The 13,111-nt window shown below is 40.1% G+C and overlaps 1 protein-coding gene across 2 annotated transcripts; it reads left to right on the forward strand.

Moving 5' to 3' along the window:
* The first annotated feature begins 2,527 nt into the window (after positions 1–2,527).
* On the forward strand, positions 2,528–12,951 carry naa30 (N-alpha-acetyltransferase 30, NatC catalytic subunit). 2 transcript variants are annotated; one of them, XM_044105977.1, is made up of 4 exons: positions 2,528–3,591; positions 4,639–4,762; positions 4,906–4,961; positions 5,450–6,002. In XM_044105977.1, exons 1-4 carry the CDS (start codon positions 2,761–2,763, stop codon positions 5,525–5,527), a joined length of 1,089 nt encoding a protein of 362 aa, XP_043961912.1. In that variant the 5' UTR covers positions 2,528–2,760; the 3' UTR covers positions 5,528–6,002. The 2 variants fall into 2 exon arrangements, with proteins under 2 accessions (XP_043961912.1, XP_043961911.1); XM_044105976.1 differs by lacking the exon at positions 5,450–6,002 and adding an exon at positions 6,012–12,951 and having other exon boundaries at positions 2,529–3,591.
* Positions 12,952–13,111: the final 160 nt, after the last annotated feature.

The following is a 13,111-nucleotide window of genomic DNA, read 5'->3' on the forward strand; positions in this document are numbered from 1 at the left end:
CGGAGGGGGAAACGGGAGGAGTGGGTACAGTGGCAGGGGGTAGGAAGAGGCAAAGGACGGGCATGTGAGAAAGAAGATAGGCCGAAATAAATATAGGCTCAAAGCAGCCAAATGACTCTGGCAAGACACTTTCTGCGCTTAGTCCCAAGCAAGCGCAGCTCTCTAAGTGATAGAGAAAGTAATTAAAAGAAGCCTGCTCAAGTAGATAGGCCTGCAAAGAAGATTTGAAGGGGAACTGATTGTGCATGTCTGATTCCAGCTCTTCAGTTAGTTTTCAGCCCCCAGGCTTAGCCCGTTTACAGAGCCGCCGCTCTCCCGTTCTGTCGCTTCGCCTCTGTCTTTGTGGCGATTCTTTAGAAGCACTATGTTGCTTTTATTTTCTCAAAATATCCCACTGTAGATGTGCAAGAACATGTCAGAAATGGTTGAGAAATATTTCAATCATGGGTGTGTGGCTTTGAGGATGAAAAGTTCTCACAATGTCTTTACCAAGCTAAAGCAAACCAAAGCAAACCACCTCCGGGTACCTGGAACCACCCGAGGACAAGTAGAGCAACATTGCCACCCAGGAAAAACACAGCTATACTGCAAAACAAGGAATAAAACCAGATGGATTGGACTGTTAAAATGAGGGAGATCTTCCTTGATGAATCCAGCAACACCGAACATTGCACCTTTCAGTTTCTGTGCCTTAGAAAAGCCCCAGTTTATGCCCAAAGTGCAATGAGTGAAAAGTTTAAGGATAAATATCTGGTCGTGCTTCAAGAAGCTTTGCACTGTCAGAGGAGTACCGGACATCAAGTTCATAAGCCTGAGATTTTTCTGAATTTTCTCATTTTTAAGAATTGAAAAAATAGAAAATACATTCAAATAAAACCCGCAAAAACTGTGGCATGGATTTGTATACCAGAAGCTTTTTCTTTTTTAAGAATTTTTGCTACATTCATCTTTCCACAAACGTCGCCCAACTTTTCTCCCCAGATAAAAATAAAAAGCAAATCCACAGCTTGATGCTCCCACTTCCATGTTTCAGCTTCAGTGTATCAGGCTGTATAATGTTTTCAGCAGGCCAAAAGCTTACTCTCTTTCTTATCTGCGCTGTGTCCTCTGCATGGAGATACTACAAATGGTAGTTCTAACATCTTTCGTTCAGCATTGGCTTTTTCTTCTAAAAATATCTCATATTCAAAAATACTTTACTTATCCCAAAGGCATATTAAATAATAATAATAATGGTAAACCTCTGATCTTTTATTAGAAGCATTTCCAGAGTTACTATTACAGGTCTTTTGGCTGCTTCTTTATATAATGCTCTCTTTGTCCTTGTTTATGTGTAGACATTTCTTAAATAAATCCATTTTTGTTCCACATCATAATGATGCTCTTCTCCCTTTGCATAAAATCCAAACAAACTGCATTAGTATTTGTGGTAGAATACAAAAAAGATTAAGAGGCAATGCACAGTACAGGAGGATTTTTCTGTGTATATTATTTTGCTATTGGCTATGACAAGAACAAAAAGCAAGGTTATAAGCATTTCAGTTTCTCTCCTGTGAAACTGTCCTCTGCAAAAATACTGGTGAAATCAGATACTTATTGTATTTTTTATTTTTATTTTTTTATTATTTTTTACCTTAATCTGTAAAGTTGTGGATTTAAAAGCCTTGCTACTGTTTCAGATACAGCACACATTACGGTAAATTAAACTTTAAACAGGGAATTATTTGTGTCAAACAAATCTACTGGTGCCATCTGCTGGAGAAACCGGGGTATTGTAGTAATGAGACTTACAGTGTCAATTTTTCGCCCTCTTGTGGTAAAGAAATGGAAACCAAGAGTTACGCTTATTTTTAATCCTCTGAAAATATATATATATATTTTAATGTTTTTTTCTTTACCAGGGCCAAAAGTGCTACAATTCAAAACATGAACAAGTAATTAAAAATACCTATGTATGTGAAAGTTTAAATAGCTACACTAAATAGCATTTCAGTGATTGTAAACTTAAAAGTAAAATCATTCATTAAAACTAAATACATGAAAGCATTTCTTTTACTTATTTTACAAGGTTTAGGTATACCATTTTTTAAAGTTTAAGGTTAAAAGAGTTAAATTCTGATTAAGGTTAAAAATGAACAATATTGCACTTGGAGAAACTTCTGTTTTATTTAAAATAACCCTATCAAGACACTGGTGTTTGAGTAAATATTGTTTTTTAAATGGCAAAATATCTTCTTTGCACAAGAACATGAGAAAACTTATTCAAAAATAAGCTTAAACTGCGCTTCTCTTCAACAGTGTTAATGATAGTGGGTCATATCAATCATTGAAAAATGTAGTTTTGTAGAAATTCGACTGTAGTCCAAAAGGAGTTTGTATCTTATCTAGAGAAACACAGGGCGAAAAAAACATGTATATATCTCAAATGTGTATCTTGTTACATATTGTGTTTAAAATATATATCTTTTCTCCAGTCGAAAGAAGTGTTCTTTTAATTAAGTCATAAAAACTACAACACCCATAGGTTACGCAACTGCCGTAAAACGACTTCTTCTGTTGCAATGGCGTTTGCGGCAGCAGGGAAATCGAGGGGAGAGCAGTGACAAACGTCGCCAACGGTCACATTATCTCCTCAGAATAGCTCGGATTTTTAAAATATTCGGCTCGCTGTTCCAGATATTGGTTGTGTAATTATTCGCTTTGTGAATGAGATTGTGTTGGACGTTTCCGAAGCGCGTCTCTCCACTTTAATGCGGTGGGATGGCCACAGTGCCGCCTGGGCCTAGTAACGCACTGCCTTCATCCCCGGTTGAAGTTGCTCCGTTCTCCGGGGCAGGGAGAGCGGAGCCGGCGGTGGAAGTCGGAGAGGCGACCTACCGCGTGGAGGACAGCGTGTCCGCCGGTACGGGCAAGAAGTCGCAGCCGGCGAACGAGGTCAAAGGGTCGGCCAAGAAAAAGCATAAAAACATGCTAGCCCGGGCTAGCCCGGCGGCGCTCCACTTGAAAATACAAGCCGGAGAGCAGCAGCAGCAGCTAAACGGCTTGGTCAGCTCCGCGGAGGACTCTGACGACCACCAGCGCGCAGGGGGCCGACCCGACAATCTCAAACCGTCCGAGGACAACTGTGACAGCAGCTGTGGCAGCGAGGCTGCGGCCGCCATGAACAGTACGGAGCACTGTCAGCACGAAGGCCACAACCCCTTCTCCAAAAACGGCAACCACTCTCCTGTGACTAACAGCAGCGTGAACGGGATGCCGGCTTTCACGAGAACCGAGGCGGCCCACGAAGGCGAGGACCAGTTTGACCACACGCAGCCCAGAAGAGAACCGGGTGACAGCGACGGGCCCGGTGGAGAGGAGAGTCCGGCCGAGCCGCAGCTGCAGCCGCCGGCCGTGGAGCTGGCCCGGCTGGACCTGAGCGGCTCTCCCGGTAGAGCAGAGGGAGACAGCCACGGCATCCGCTATGTCCGCTACGAGTCCGAGCTCCAGATGCCGTGGATCATGAGACTAATCACCAAGGACTTGTCTGAGCCTTATTCAATTTACACGTACAGGTACTTCATCCATAACTGGCCGCAGCTTTGCTTTCTGGTGAGTACGACCCTCAAAACCTTACACAGAGATTTTGTCCTCAACTCACAAATGTCTTAACATCCTGTGTTACTGAGCATTTATCACCTGTCAGTTTATGTCATACGAGGTATTTATACAGCAACTTATCTGTTATCAAAAGAGATTATCAAGGTATGATAACTTTGAATAAAAATGCCACCGTTTTACAATATTCGAAATATAATAGAATTCAAGTAAAACAGCACAGCATTAAATATTTTCCACACATTGATCGCTAGAATTGTAGAAGTTGCAGCAAATAATCATTAATCAGCCCATACTGCAAAATCCAATTATTATTTTGTATTTGTTTTAAGGATAAATACATCAACCAACAACATTTGATTCATTTTTTTTGTTTAGTTTAGTAAAGCGTATAGTTTGGTGAAAAGAGTACCTCTATCTAGATTTCATAGTGATTTTGAAGTGCTTGATGTTGGTTGATAGCCTCCTGCTTTCCTGTTCTGCCCTTTGCAGAGTTAACACATGGACAGCCAGCTGATGTTAGTCGGACTTTCTGATTGGACGCAGTTGCTCCAGTAATTTTCTGCCGGACAGTTTGAGTCTGCTGGTGGCCGTCAGGGTCCACCAAGGGTCGGACCAGGCTGTCCAGCCGCCACTGAACAGAAGCCGCTAGCTAGCGTAGTTCTAGACCTACACTTTATTCAGATTGATGGGTGGTGCTCTTTTAGTTCCTCCACCATGATAGTGGAGTAATATCCCCCTCACAAGTTTCTCGTTCTTTTACATGAATGAAAACTTCTAATTTCAGGAAGCTAATTCGCAATAAGGAAGCGAACAAAGCAAACAAAAAGACATCTTTATTAGTGGCTGAAAGTCACGTATTCAGTTCCTCAGAAGTACGGAAATGGTCTGAACCGCCATGTGAGCTGCTAGAGGAAGCATGATGATGAGATGAAAGTCAGAAGGATGGATCTGACCGGATGACTGGTCCGCTGGCGTCCTGCCTCTGACCCCGGCTGACACTCGGAGGAGCAGAGTGCTGACTTTGTGCCTCTGTTACAGGCCATGGTGGAGCAGGAGTGCGTCGGGGCCATCGTTTGTAAGCTGGACATGCATAAGAAGATGTTTCGTCGCGGCTACATCGCCATGCTGGCCGTGGACTCAAAACACAGACGGAAAAGTATTGGTGAGTGGCTCAAAACGATAAAAAAACAAAAAACAAAAAAAAAAACATCTGGTAACCTGCATCCAGACTTTAATCACTGTTATGTTTTTGTTTATTTTACTTAACTGATTTTCTTTGTTGTCTCTCTCTCGTTTTGTTTAAAGGTACCAATTTGGTGAAAAAGGCCATCTATGCCATGGTGGAGGGGGACTGTGACGAGGTAACACCAGTCAATCTCTCTTTTAGTTTCGAGTCCAAATTTTAAAATAAATCTGTGAGAAAAAAAAAAATACAGTTTTGATTTAATCCTCAAGCCCATTTATTGTATTTGTGCAGAGCTGAGATAGAACAACACGTGGAAAATGTGATTTTTGTAACATTTGGTAAGAAATGTATTAGTATCTAAAAATATAAGTTCCTACTGGAGTCTCTTTCTACTGTTCTGTTAAATAAATTTGTTGTGAAAGCACAAAAAAAATCAAACTTTAACTACTTTCATAAACTTCACAAATATTTTTTGAAATAAGAAATGTAATACATTCTTGAACAAACTTTTTTTTATTTAATATCAACCGTACTCTATCAGGCTCTTTTTTTACTCCTGCATTAGGTTAAACGTGCTCATTCTCTAGGTCTGTATTAATGCTTTGAAACATCTGGTGTTCTCCCTTAATCTAGCTTCATTCAATCAACTTTGCACTCCCACAGCATGATTCTGCCACCACTGTGCTTCACTGTTGGGACGGCGTGCAGAGACCATTCGTTTACACTGCTCTGTGCTGCTAGCTAGCTGCGTTTCCATTACAAATGTGCGCAAATCTTTGTCGATAATCTGCTGATGTTGAAAAAACACAATTTCCCAATTGTGATGCTTCTATTAAGTGAAATATTCAATTAAAATCACGCATGAATAAGCTTGTTAAGGTGTTAAGAAAAATGGTAATTTGTGTGATGTGGGGGGGAAAAAAAAGTGTTTCCAGTGCAGTTTTGCGAAATCCATCAATTTTGACCGGCAGAAATTTTCTATCAAGAAACACAAGTCTTCTCAAAATTGCCGGGTTTCCTTTAAGCAAATTAATTTTCATAATTTCAATTTGCGCAGACTGAAACGACTACATGTGATCATTCTAAAAATGTGGTGTGAATGTTCCAAAACGCTGAAAGGTCGACGCAGTACGGCGGTGCACGACGTGCTGCACTTGTGAAAATTCAACTCCACTTTTACCTTCGAGAGCCTCCGCTTACTAAGCGATCCTCTGATTACCCGCAGGTCGTCCTGGAGACGGAGATCACCAATAAGTCGGCCCTGAAGCTGTACGAGAACTTGGGTTTTGTCAGAGACAAGCGGCTGTTCAGATACTACCTGAACGGGGTGGACGCTCTGCGGCTCAAACTGTGGCTCCGCTAGAGGGGGCGTGGGGCGGCAGGTCTCCAGGTGCTGCTCACCTCTAACACTTAAGAGCTCAACAGCCTGAGCTCTGCCCTTGGTCATTACACACACACACACACACACACACACACAAACACCCCCCGTGTTGAAAAGCGAGGAGTTAGCATCGACACAGACGCAGCTTCCTTTCCTCCTCGACGTCCGAACAACTATCGCTTAGGCGGAGAGAGACTGAAACGCCAACAGACGTGTTTTATTTTTTACAAAGAGGGGCAGCCTCTTCTCCTTTCCCTCCCCCCCACACTTTTCCCCCGCACTGTGACATGACAGGATCCACGAGGACAAGCGGCACCACACCAAATCATCCTGCAGAACACTGGACCAAACAGACCTGCAGGAAATGACACGCAGGGAAGCAGGAAGCGGCGACCGGGAGGAAAATATTTGTGAAGTTTCTTTTTTTTGCTTTTTTTTTTTTTTAAGCTTTTGTTTGTTTGGGGAGGGTAAAAGATCTAGTCTGACTCATGTGTTTGTACTGCCACATGGTCTTCTTTTTTGGGTGTGTGTGTGTGATTTTTGGTTGTATGTGCTGCTGTTGGTTTCACTGAGATTTAAGCGAACATGTTCTGGGTGACTGCTTGGATGCGTACTGTATGGTTCAGTTTGTTTCCCAAACTGTATGGTTAAGTTTGTTTCTCGTTCTGTCCACTGGGCGTGGCGCCCCCCTTCTGCTGTCTCTCCCATCACCTGGACCAGAGCCTGTAAACACTTGTGTGTGTTTTAATGTGAGAGAAAAACAAAGCTCCTTGTATTTTATTTTATGTTTTTGGTCCGGAGCAGTTGTTCAATTCAAATCAATCCACAATCACCTCAAACTTTTTGCCCAACTGCTTTTCTTTGTTTTTTTTGTTTTTTTTTTGTTTTTTTAACACTTTTGATGTCTTTCACGATATCTAACCCTTTCAGGGTTATCCTAGGGAGTGTAATTTCTGGGGTTTTTTTCTTTCTCTCTCTCTCTTCAGTACACTGCCAGCCTCTGCAAAATGCCCCCAAAAGAGACTCTTTGCCAAGGATGGTGTGGTCATACATGTCCAAGCTGTCTCTGTTTGCTAATTGACATGAGCAGTCCCATTCTAAAGTGCCACTCTATCCATTAGGACCGACTGGAGTTAGGTCTGCACTTCTGTTCCCTATGCTGGATTCCTGTTTGAGTATGCTGTGTGTATTTAAACTGTTGATAAAAAGAAAAAAAGAAGAAAAATAGACAAGTATTCTTAGCAGATAACATTTTATGCCTTTTGTTTAAGCTCAGTTTATTTAGGATTTGTCCACTGTATGCGTCAAAAACGCAGCTGGGTCCACAATACTCAATTCACCACTGGCCTCCAGAACCTTCAAAGAGCTCACACTGACTGGCAAAGAAATACTGCTTCAGCTGGTTTGGGGTCATTATTTCCTTTACAACAAACAAAAAGTATAATGAACAAGGTCAGATGCACTTCTTTTAAAATTGCTGCAGTGTGTACAAGTAAAGAAGAGTGTGTGTACTGCGACTTTAACAGCAGCGTGGGTCGGTTCTGTTCAGATTTTCTGCATGGGTACGTCGGCTTTCAGTGCGTGCTTCGCCTCAACTTCCGCGGTTTAGTCGACAGTATTCAAAGCACCGCAGGATGCTGGCATACGGCACTAGTGGAAATGTTTTACCTGTTATTAATTAATAGGCATGGGCTGGTTTCACGTTTTTCAAGCTACGGTATTAAACCACCTAAATGTTTCTTACTTTCTAAATTTCCCTAATTAAGACACCATGGTAAGAATCAGTCAGCGCTGTCCCATCTCTTGCTCTTTCTGCTGTTGAAAGCCGACAACATTTTACAAGAAAGAAAAATTTGTCTCCTTGGGAATATTTCCTAACAGAAAAAGTATTGTTTGGGAAGTTAGAAATGCGCCACCCTTGTCCAATTAAGTTAATGGTGTTTTAAAACCACAGCTTGCTAGCTCCTAGCTATCCAGTAGCTATTCATATAATACCTAGCAGAATTAGCTGTTTATTAGCATTGTCAGGCAGTTTTATTACATTAAATTAATGGTAGAGTTATAAAACAGTGTGTTTTTTTTTTGTTTTGTTTCGTTTTTTGTTTTTTTTTACTCGACAGTTTTTTTTGTTTTCAAAACCGTGCACACCCCGCGACGAACTCAGTTTACATTTTAGCTACGCGCTTTTAAACTATAGTAAATACTTAAATTATTGTGTTGGCTCTCTTGAGTTAAACATTTTTTCTTTTGTTTAAAGAAACAACAGTTCTTTAAACAAATAGAGTTGCTAGCTGTCGATAGTAGCCCAGTAATTTGCAAACCTCGCTGGTTTTCGGACCCGTCAGCTCGGAAGCTCCAACTTCCGACGATATTTGAAGGCACCACCTAATGCCTTCTTGTTGCACTTGTGGGACTTTCCATACAACAGAACAGCCAAAAATAAATATACCCAGTGCACCAGGAGCACTTGGAAACTACAACTAAATGTAGTAGATGTTTATTTTAAAATGCTCGGCAATACTATTTATTCAAAGGTAAGATGATAAAAACGTCATTATGAGTAATAATTTTGTAACTTTTAGCAGGTGTAGGGACAAAGGAAATCAGAACATGTAAAGTTTTGTTTTAAATTAGCTTAATAATATAGTGAAGTGTTTATTAAACGTACGGTGGGACTCTCAGGCCAGCCCATGCCTATTAACAGAACATGTATGCGATCATTTGAAGCTGTCATGACAGTCTGTGGCTGAACGCCTCTTTCAGATTTACACTACATGCATTTGTTGGCGTTTCAGGTTTATTGTAGATGAGCCTAAGGATAGAGCTGCCACCCTGTCTGTGTGAGTTTGTGTCTGTGTGTATTTGAAGCCACTGATCGGATTACCTATTTTCCTTTATTCAGATTTGTATAATGGTGGGGTTTTTTATCATGTGTGGTGTTGGGACTGAGTTTTTTGACTAGATTTATTTTTTTTTTTCATTTCTGTGCTACTTTAATCCATTCAGAGGTTCAGTGAGAATGATGAGCAAAAAAATAATAATAATAACCTCGACCCCCAGAAGCAAAGTGTTCCTGCTTGTCTGACATCCTTTTGTTTTATTGGTGACCCTCTCTAGAGCTCCAGGTTCATTCTGAAGGTTGACCTTTCCTCAGTCTTTCCCACTGGTTGGTATTGCTTTTGACGAAAACGATCCACAATTCTCTCAATTCTGCAAGTATTGGTCACTTCCTGGAATTTCAAGGGCATTACAGCCTCCATTCAGGCCATGATCACAGACTGAAGGGCTTTGTCATCATCAATTCATAGCCACTGACTGGTGTTGCATTCGTTTCATAAAGCGTCAGCCAGACGAAGTAAGGCGGCCGGCTGCCGCCCAACAGTTCTGACTATAAATTCCCAGCTAAAAAAAATAAATAACCCACGCCCCTCAAATTATTATTGGCACAGCCACGCAGAGGTTCCTGCAAGCCTTTCAGGGACAGACGCACCACCTCCAACGAGAGACCCACGCGGCAGGAAGAAAGGGGGAGAGGAAATCGTTTATTTTTGCATGTCTGTCTCCCCTCCCACACACACACACACACACACACACGCTGCTCCTCTCCCCCTCTCTCCTTCATTTTCGATCTGGAAATGTCCAATGGCTTTTATTTAATGTGGAAAAAGAACACAGAAATAAATTATTTGATTTCTTTTTTTTAATGCTGTAAAACTGAATTGTCTTGTCTGCTGTCTGACATGACACACACACACACACACTTATCCCCACATTTCGGTGTTTAAATGAGCGTCATAATTTGGGTGTTTTCTAAATTGCATTTGAGCAACATCCGTGATTTTATTTTTAAATACAAGAACTAGTTGCGCAAGTTTTGATTTATGGCAGAGTTGTGCATGCAAGTGCAAGTCTATCCATACTGCCCTGTTTATATTCAGCTGAGTATACTTGATTAAGTTCCCACCAACAATCGTTTTGCTTATTTCTGGTTATTTCATATCTCATGAGGAATAGCATAGCTTTTCTATCATATTCCTTAAATATTTAGTAGCGTTGAGTTGAGAACTGCAGGGAAATCACTCAATAAGCTGTACAGAAGTTGAACGTTCGGAAGGAATCGAGTTGCTTTATTTCTTTCTAAAACCTTAAGAACACACAGCCATGCATGGAGGAGGTAGCGTCATGCCGAGGGTGTGTGCTCCTGCTACTAATACTGGAACTTGTACATAATTGGCTCTTTAAATAAAAGGAAGAAAAAGACTTCAAACACAAGCACAACTCATTTGATAAAGTACATTTTATTCAGACGGCACAATAAAATCCTATTTGCTTTGAACATTACATCGAAAACATTTGGAAAAAAGGCAGCAACAAATTAAAGAATCAAATATTTTTATTAAAAACAGGTTTGTTGTGGTCAATAAACAAAATGACATCTACAAGAAATGTTTACTTGATCACAACTCTTCGTATTTACAGACCGTAAACATTTCACATCACACTCACATTGAAACAGAAATATATAAACAAGCAGGAAGCAGGTCACACAGATGAAAGGTTCCACGTGTTTTAATTAGACCTTATTGGTTATTGCTTATAATCATCCCATATCTTTAATCCCAGTTCACAATTCTGCTTTTTAAAAGCAGGTTAAGCAAATAAATTAATCTCCAGAGATTTGGAAAGATCTAATCTTTTCTTTTTTTACTCTCCCTCGGTGCGTCATGAAGGTCACAGATGAGAAAATAGTCCAGCGGAGATGAGTTTACATACGAGTTATTTTTGTACATCAGAGTGTATTTTATGCTACATGTTGTAAATAGGATGACGATGTTCGGTATGTGCTTTGTTCCAGCAACGTCTGTCAAAAGAATTTGATATAAATTTCCTTTAAAATATAATTTCAACTAGACATCTCTTCTTTGAAATAGATCGCATAACTACGACACACAACAGATGTCAACACTGGAAATGACACAGAAATTAAATTCCAACTATTGACACTTTAACTAAATCTCCTTATGAATAGAAAGCAGCAGAGAACCCGAAAGGCTTTTTTTCTTTTTGGTCCAACAGTTTGCTTCTATAAGCAATAACAATGTAACAATAAGCTCATCTCATCTCCTCATGATAACATAAGGATAACAGATGAGCTTATTTACCTCTTGAAAGAGTTGAAAGATTAAAAACAACAACAATGTCAAAACTGGTTCAATTTAAAGCTTTTTACAGCAACTTTGCGTCAGGCAGTCGCCACTGACCAAAAGTTTGATCCTGATAAAGAAGCAAATATTGATTTTTACAGAGCAGTACGGTTTCTTGCAAAAGTATTCACACCCCTTGAGGTTTTCCACAGTTCAAATGTCACTGTGTGTCACTGGGGTGATAGAGCAACATGCAGCAGTCAATGATCATTATAGTGTTTATAGTGGGCTGAACACATATATGCACATTTTTCTTTCTTTTTTTTATAAGTTAATTAAAATAATAAAAAAAAGAGTAAATAATTCAAATCTGCATTGAGGTTTGTGGCTGAAACATGACAAAGTGTGAAAAAGTACATGAATGAATACTTTTGCAAGGCACTGCGAGTGTAAACGTTAGTGTGAATATGATCTTGACACCAAATTGATCTCAATAAGGGTTTCACATTTTGGGAAGTAGCTTTCTAGTGTTTTGTTTTTTTTTTTTTTTTTCTTACGACGGCCCAATTGAATGACACATCATTCTAAAAGTGTCTAGGTGAGATATTTACAGTCAGCTACACGTTCTTATTTCTTTTATTGACACAAATATAAAAACCAAGCTCGCAATAAAAGATGAAAACTGATTAAAGTAGCTCCTCTCATAAATCCTAAAACGACAGGATTATAGCAGCAGTAAAAGTATCACATTTTTTATTATTTTTTATTTTTTTAATGTTTTTAGTTATTCCACGACTGCTTCGGTTCTCAGCTGCTAAACATCCGAGGCTTTTGGAGGCCTCCTGATGTTTCCAGCCTCCAAAGCCCCACAGGTCACTGCCGAGGCCTTCCTCTGTGAATCTGAGCGGCTCATGTGAACTCTGTTTTGGCGTCGGCATCTCAAGGCTCCCACTCCAGCGCGCCTTTCATATCGGGGCTTATCTCTGTAAACTGGACGGCCTCGGTTCCTCTCAGCCAGGAAAACAAAAGCCTCACCGCGAGTTCTTAAAAAGCTTTATCGGAACAAACAGTAGAGTGTTTGCTCATCGCTGCTGACCAGAGGTTTTGGACACAAGACTGTTGCGTAAAACCCTGTCAAAGAAAACACTATCGAGAGTAAAAGATTCTGGAGGTAAACATCACACTGTGTGCAGAAATGCTTAGATCGGGGTTTTCTCCAGGAAAATAAGTAGGAACATGCAGAAGTTATAAAAAACAAGATAAGTTGAACATTGAGGAAAAGTTGTAAATAATTCTGAACTACATATGCAGAAAAGGATGTTTTAAATGTCTCCCTTTTTGCCGTTTGTCATTTATCTATAGCTGACAGAAATATATTCTATGAATAGTTCTTACTGCTAATTGATTATGAGTCTGAATAATTTTGGGCTGGACTGTGAAAGACTGTTGGGTTTATTTTCCAAGCCTACAATCATGGTAGAAAGAAAGTCAGCTCTCTTTCACAACCAGGACTTTATCTACAAAAGCACATTAGAAACGATCCGGTCTTTATTAGACTCAAAATGATCTACAGTGTTTTCAATCACCACTGAAATTTACTTCTTTTTTTTTAGGCAAAATAGATGTGTTTTGTAATAAGTCACAAATCAGAAAAAAAAAAAATCACAAATCCCAAACATGGTTTTAAATATCAATAATCCAGTCCAAGTTTGAAGTGTCTAGGTGTTGTAGTTTTTTTAACTAGAGTTGATTAAAGATGTGGAAGGTAGTGAATAATTAGGTGGAATCGCCCTTTAGCCA

Source organism: Gambusia affinis, linkage group LG22 (genome assembly GCF_019740435.1).
Source record: "Gambusia affinis linkage group LG22, SWU_Gaff_1.0, whole genome shotgun sequence".
In the NCBI taxonomy this organism is placed as follows: domain Eukaryota; kingdom Metazoa; phylum Chordata; class Actinopteri; order Cyprinodontiformes; family Poeciliidae; genus Gambusia; species Gambusia affinis.

What these genes read in the sequence shown, in the direction of transcription:
- naa30 (XM_044105976.1), top strand. Translation starts at nt 2,761, where the DNA reads ATGGCCACAGTGCCGCCTGGGCCTAGTAACGCACTGCCTTCATCCCCG. An exon ending in GGCCGCAGCTTTGCTTTCTG is followed by an intron (nt 3,592 to 4,638) that starts GTGAGTACGACC and finishes CCTCTGTTACAG; the next exon opens with GCCATGGTGGAGCAGGAGTG. An exon ending in ACACAGACGGAAAAGTATTG is followed by an intron (nt 4,763 to 4,905) that starts GTGAGTGGCTCA and finishes TTTTGTTTAAAG; the next exon opens with GTACCAATTTGGTGAAAAAG.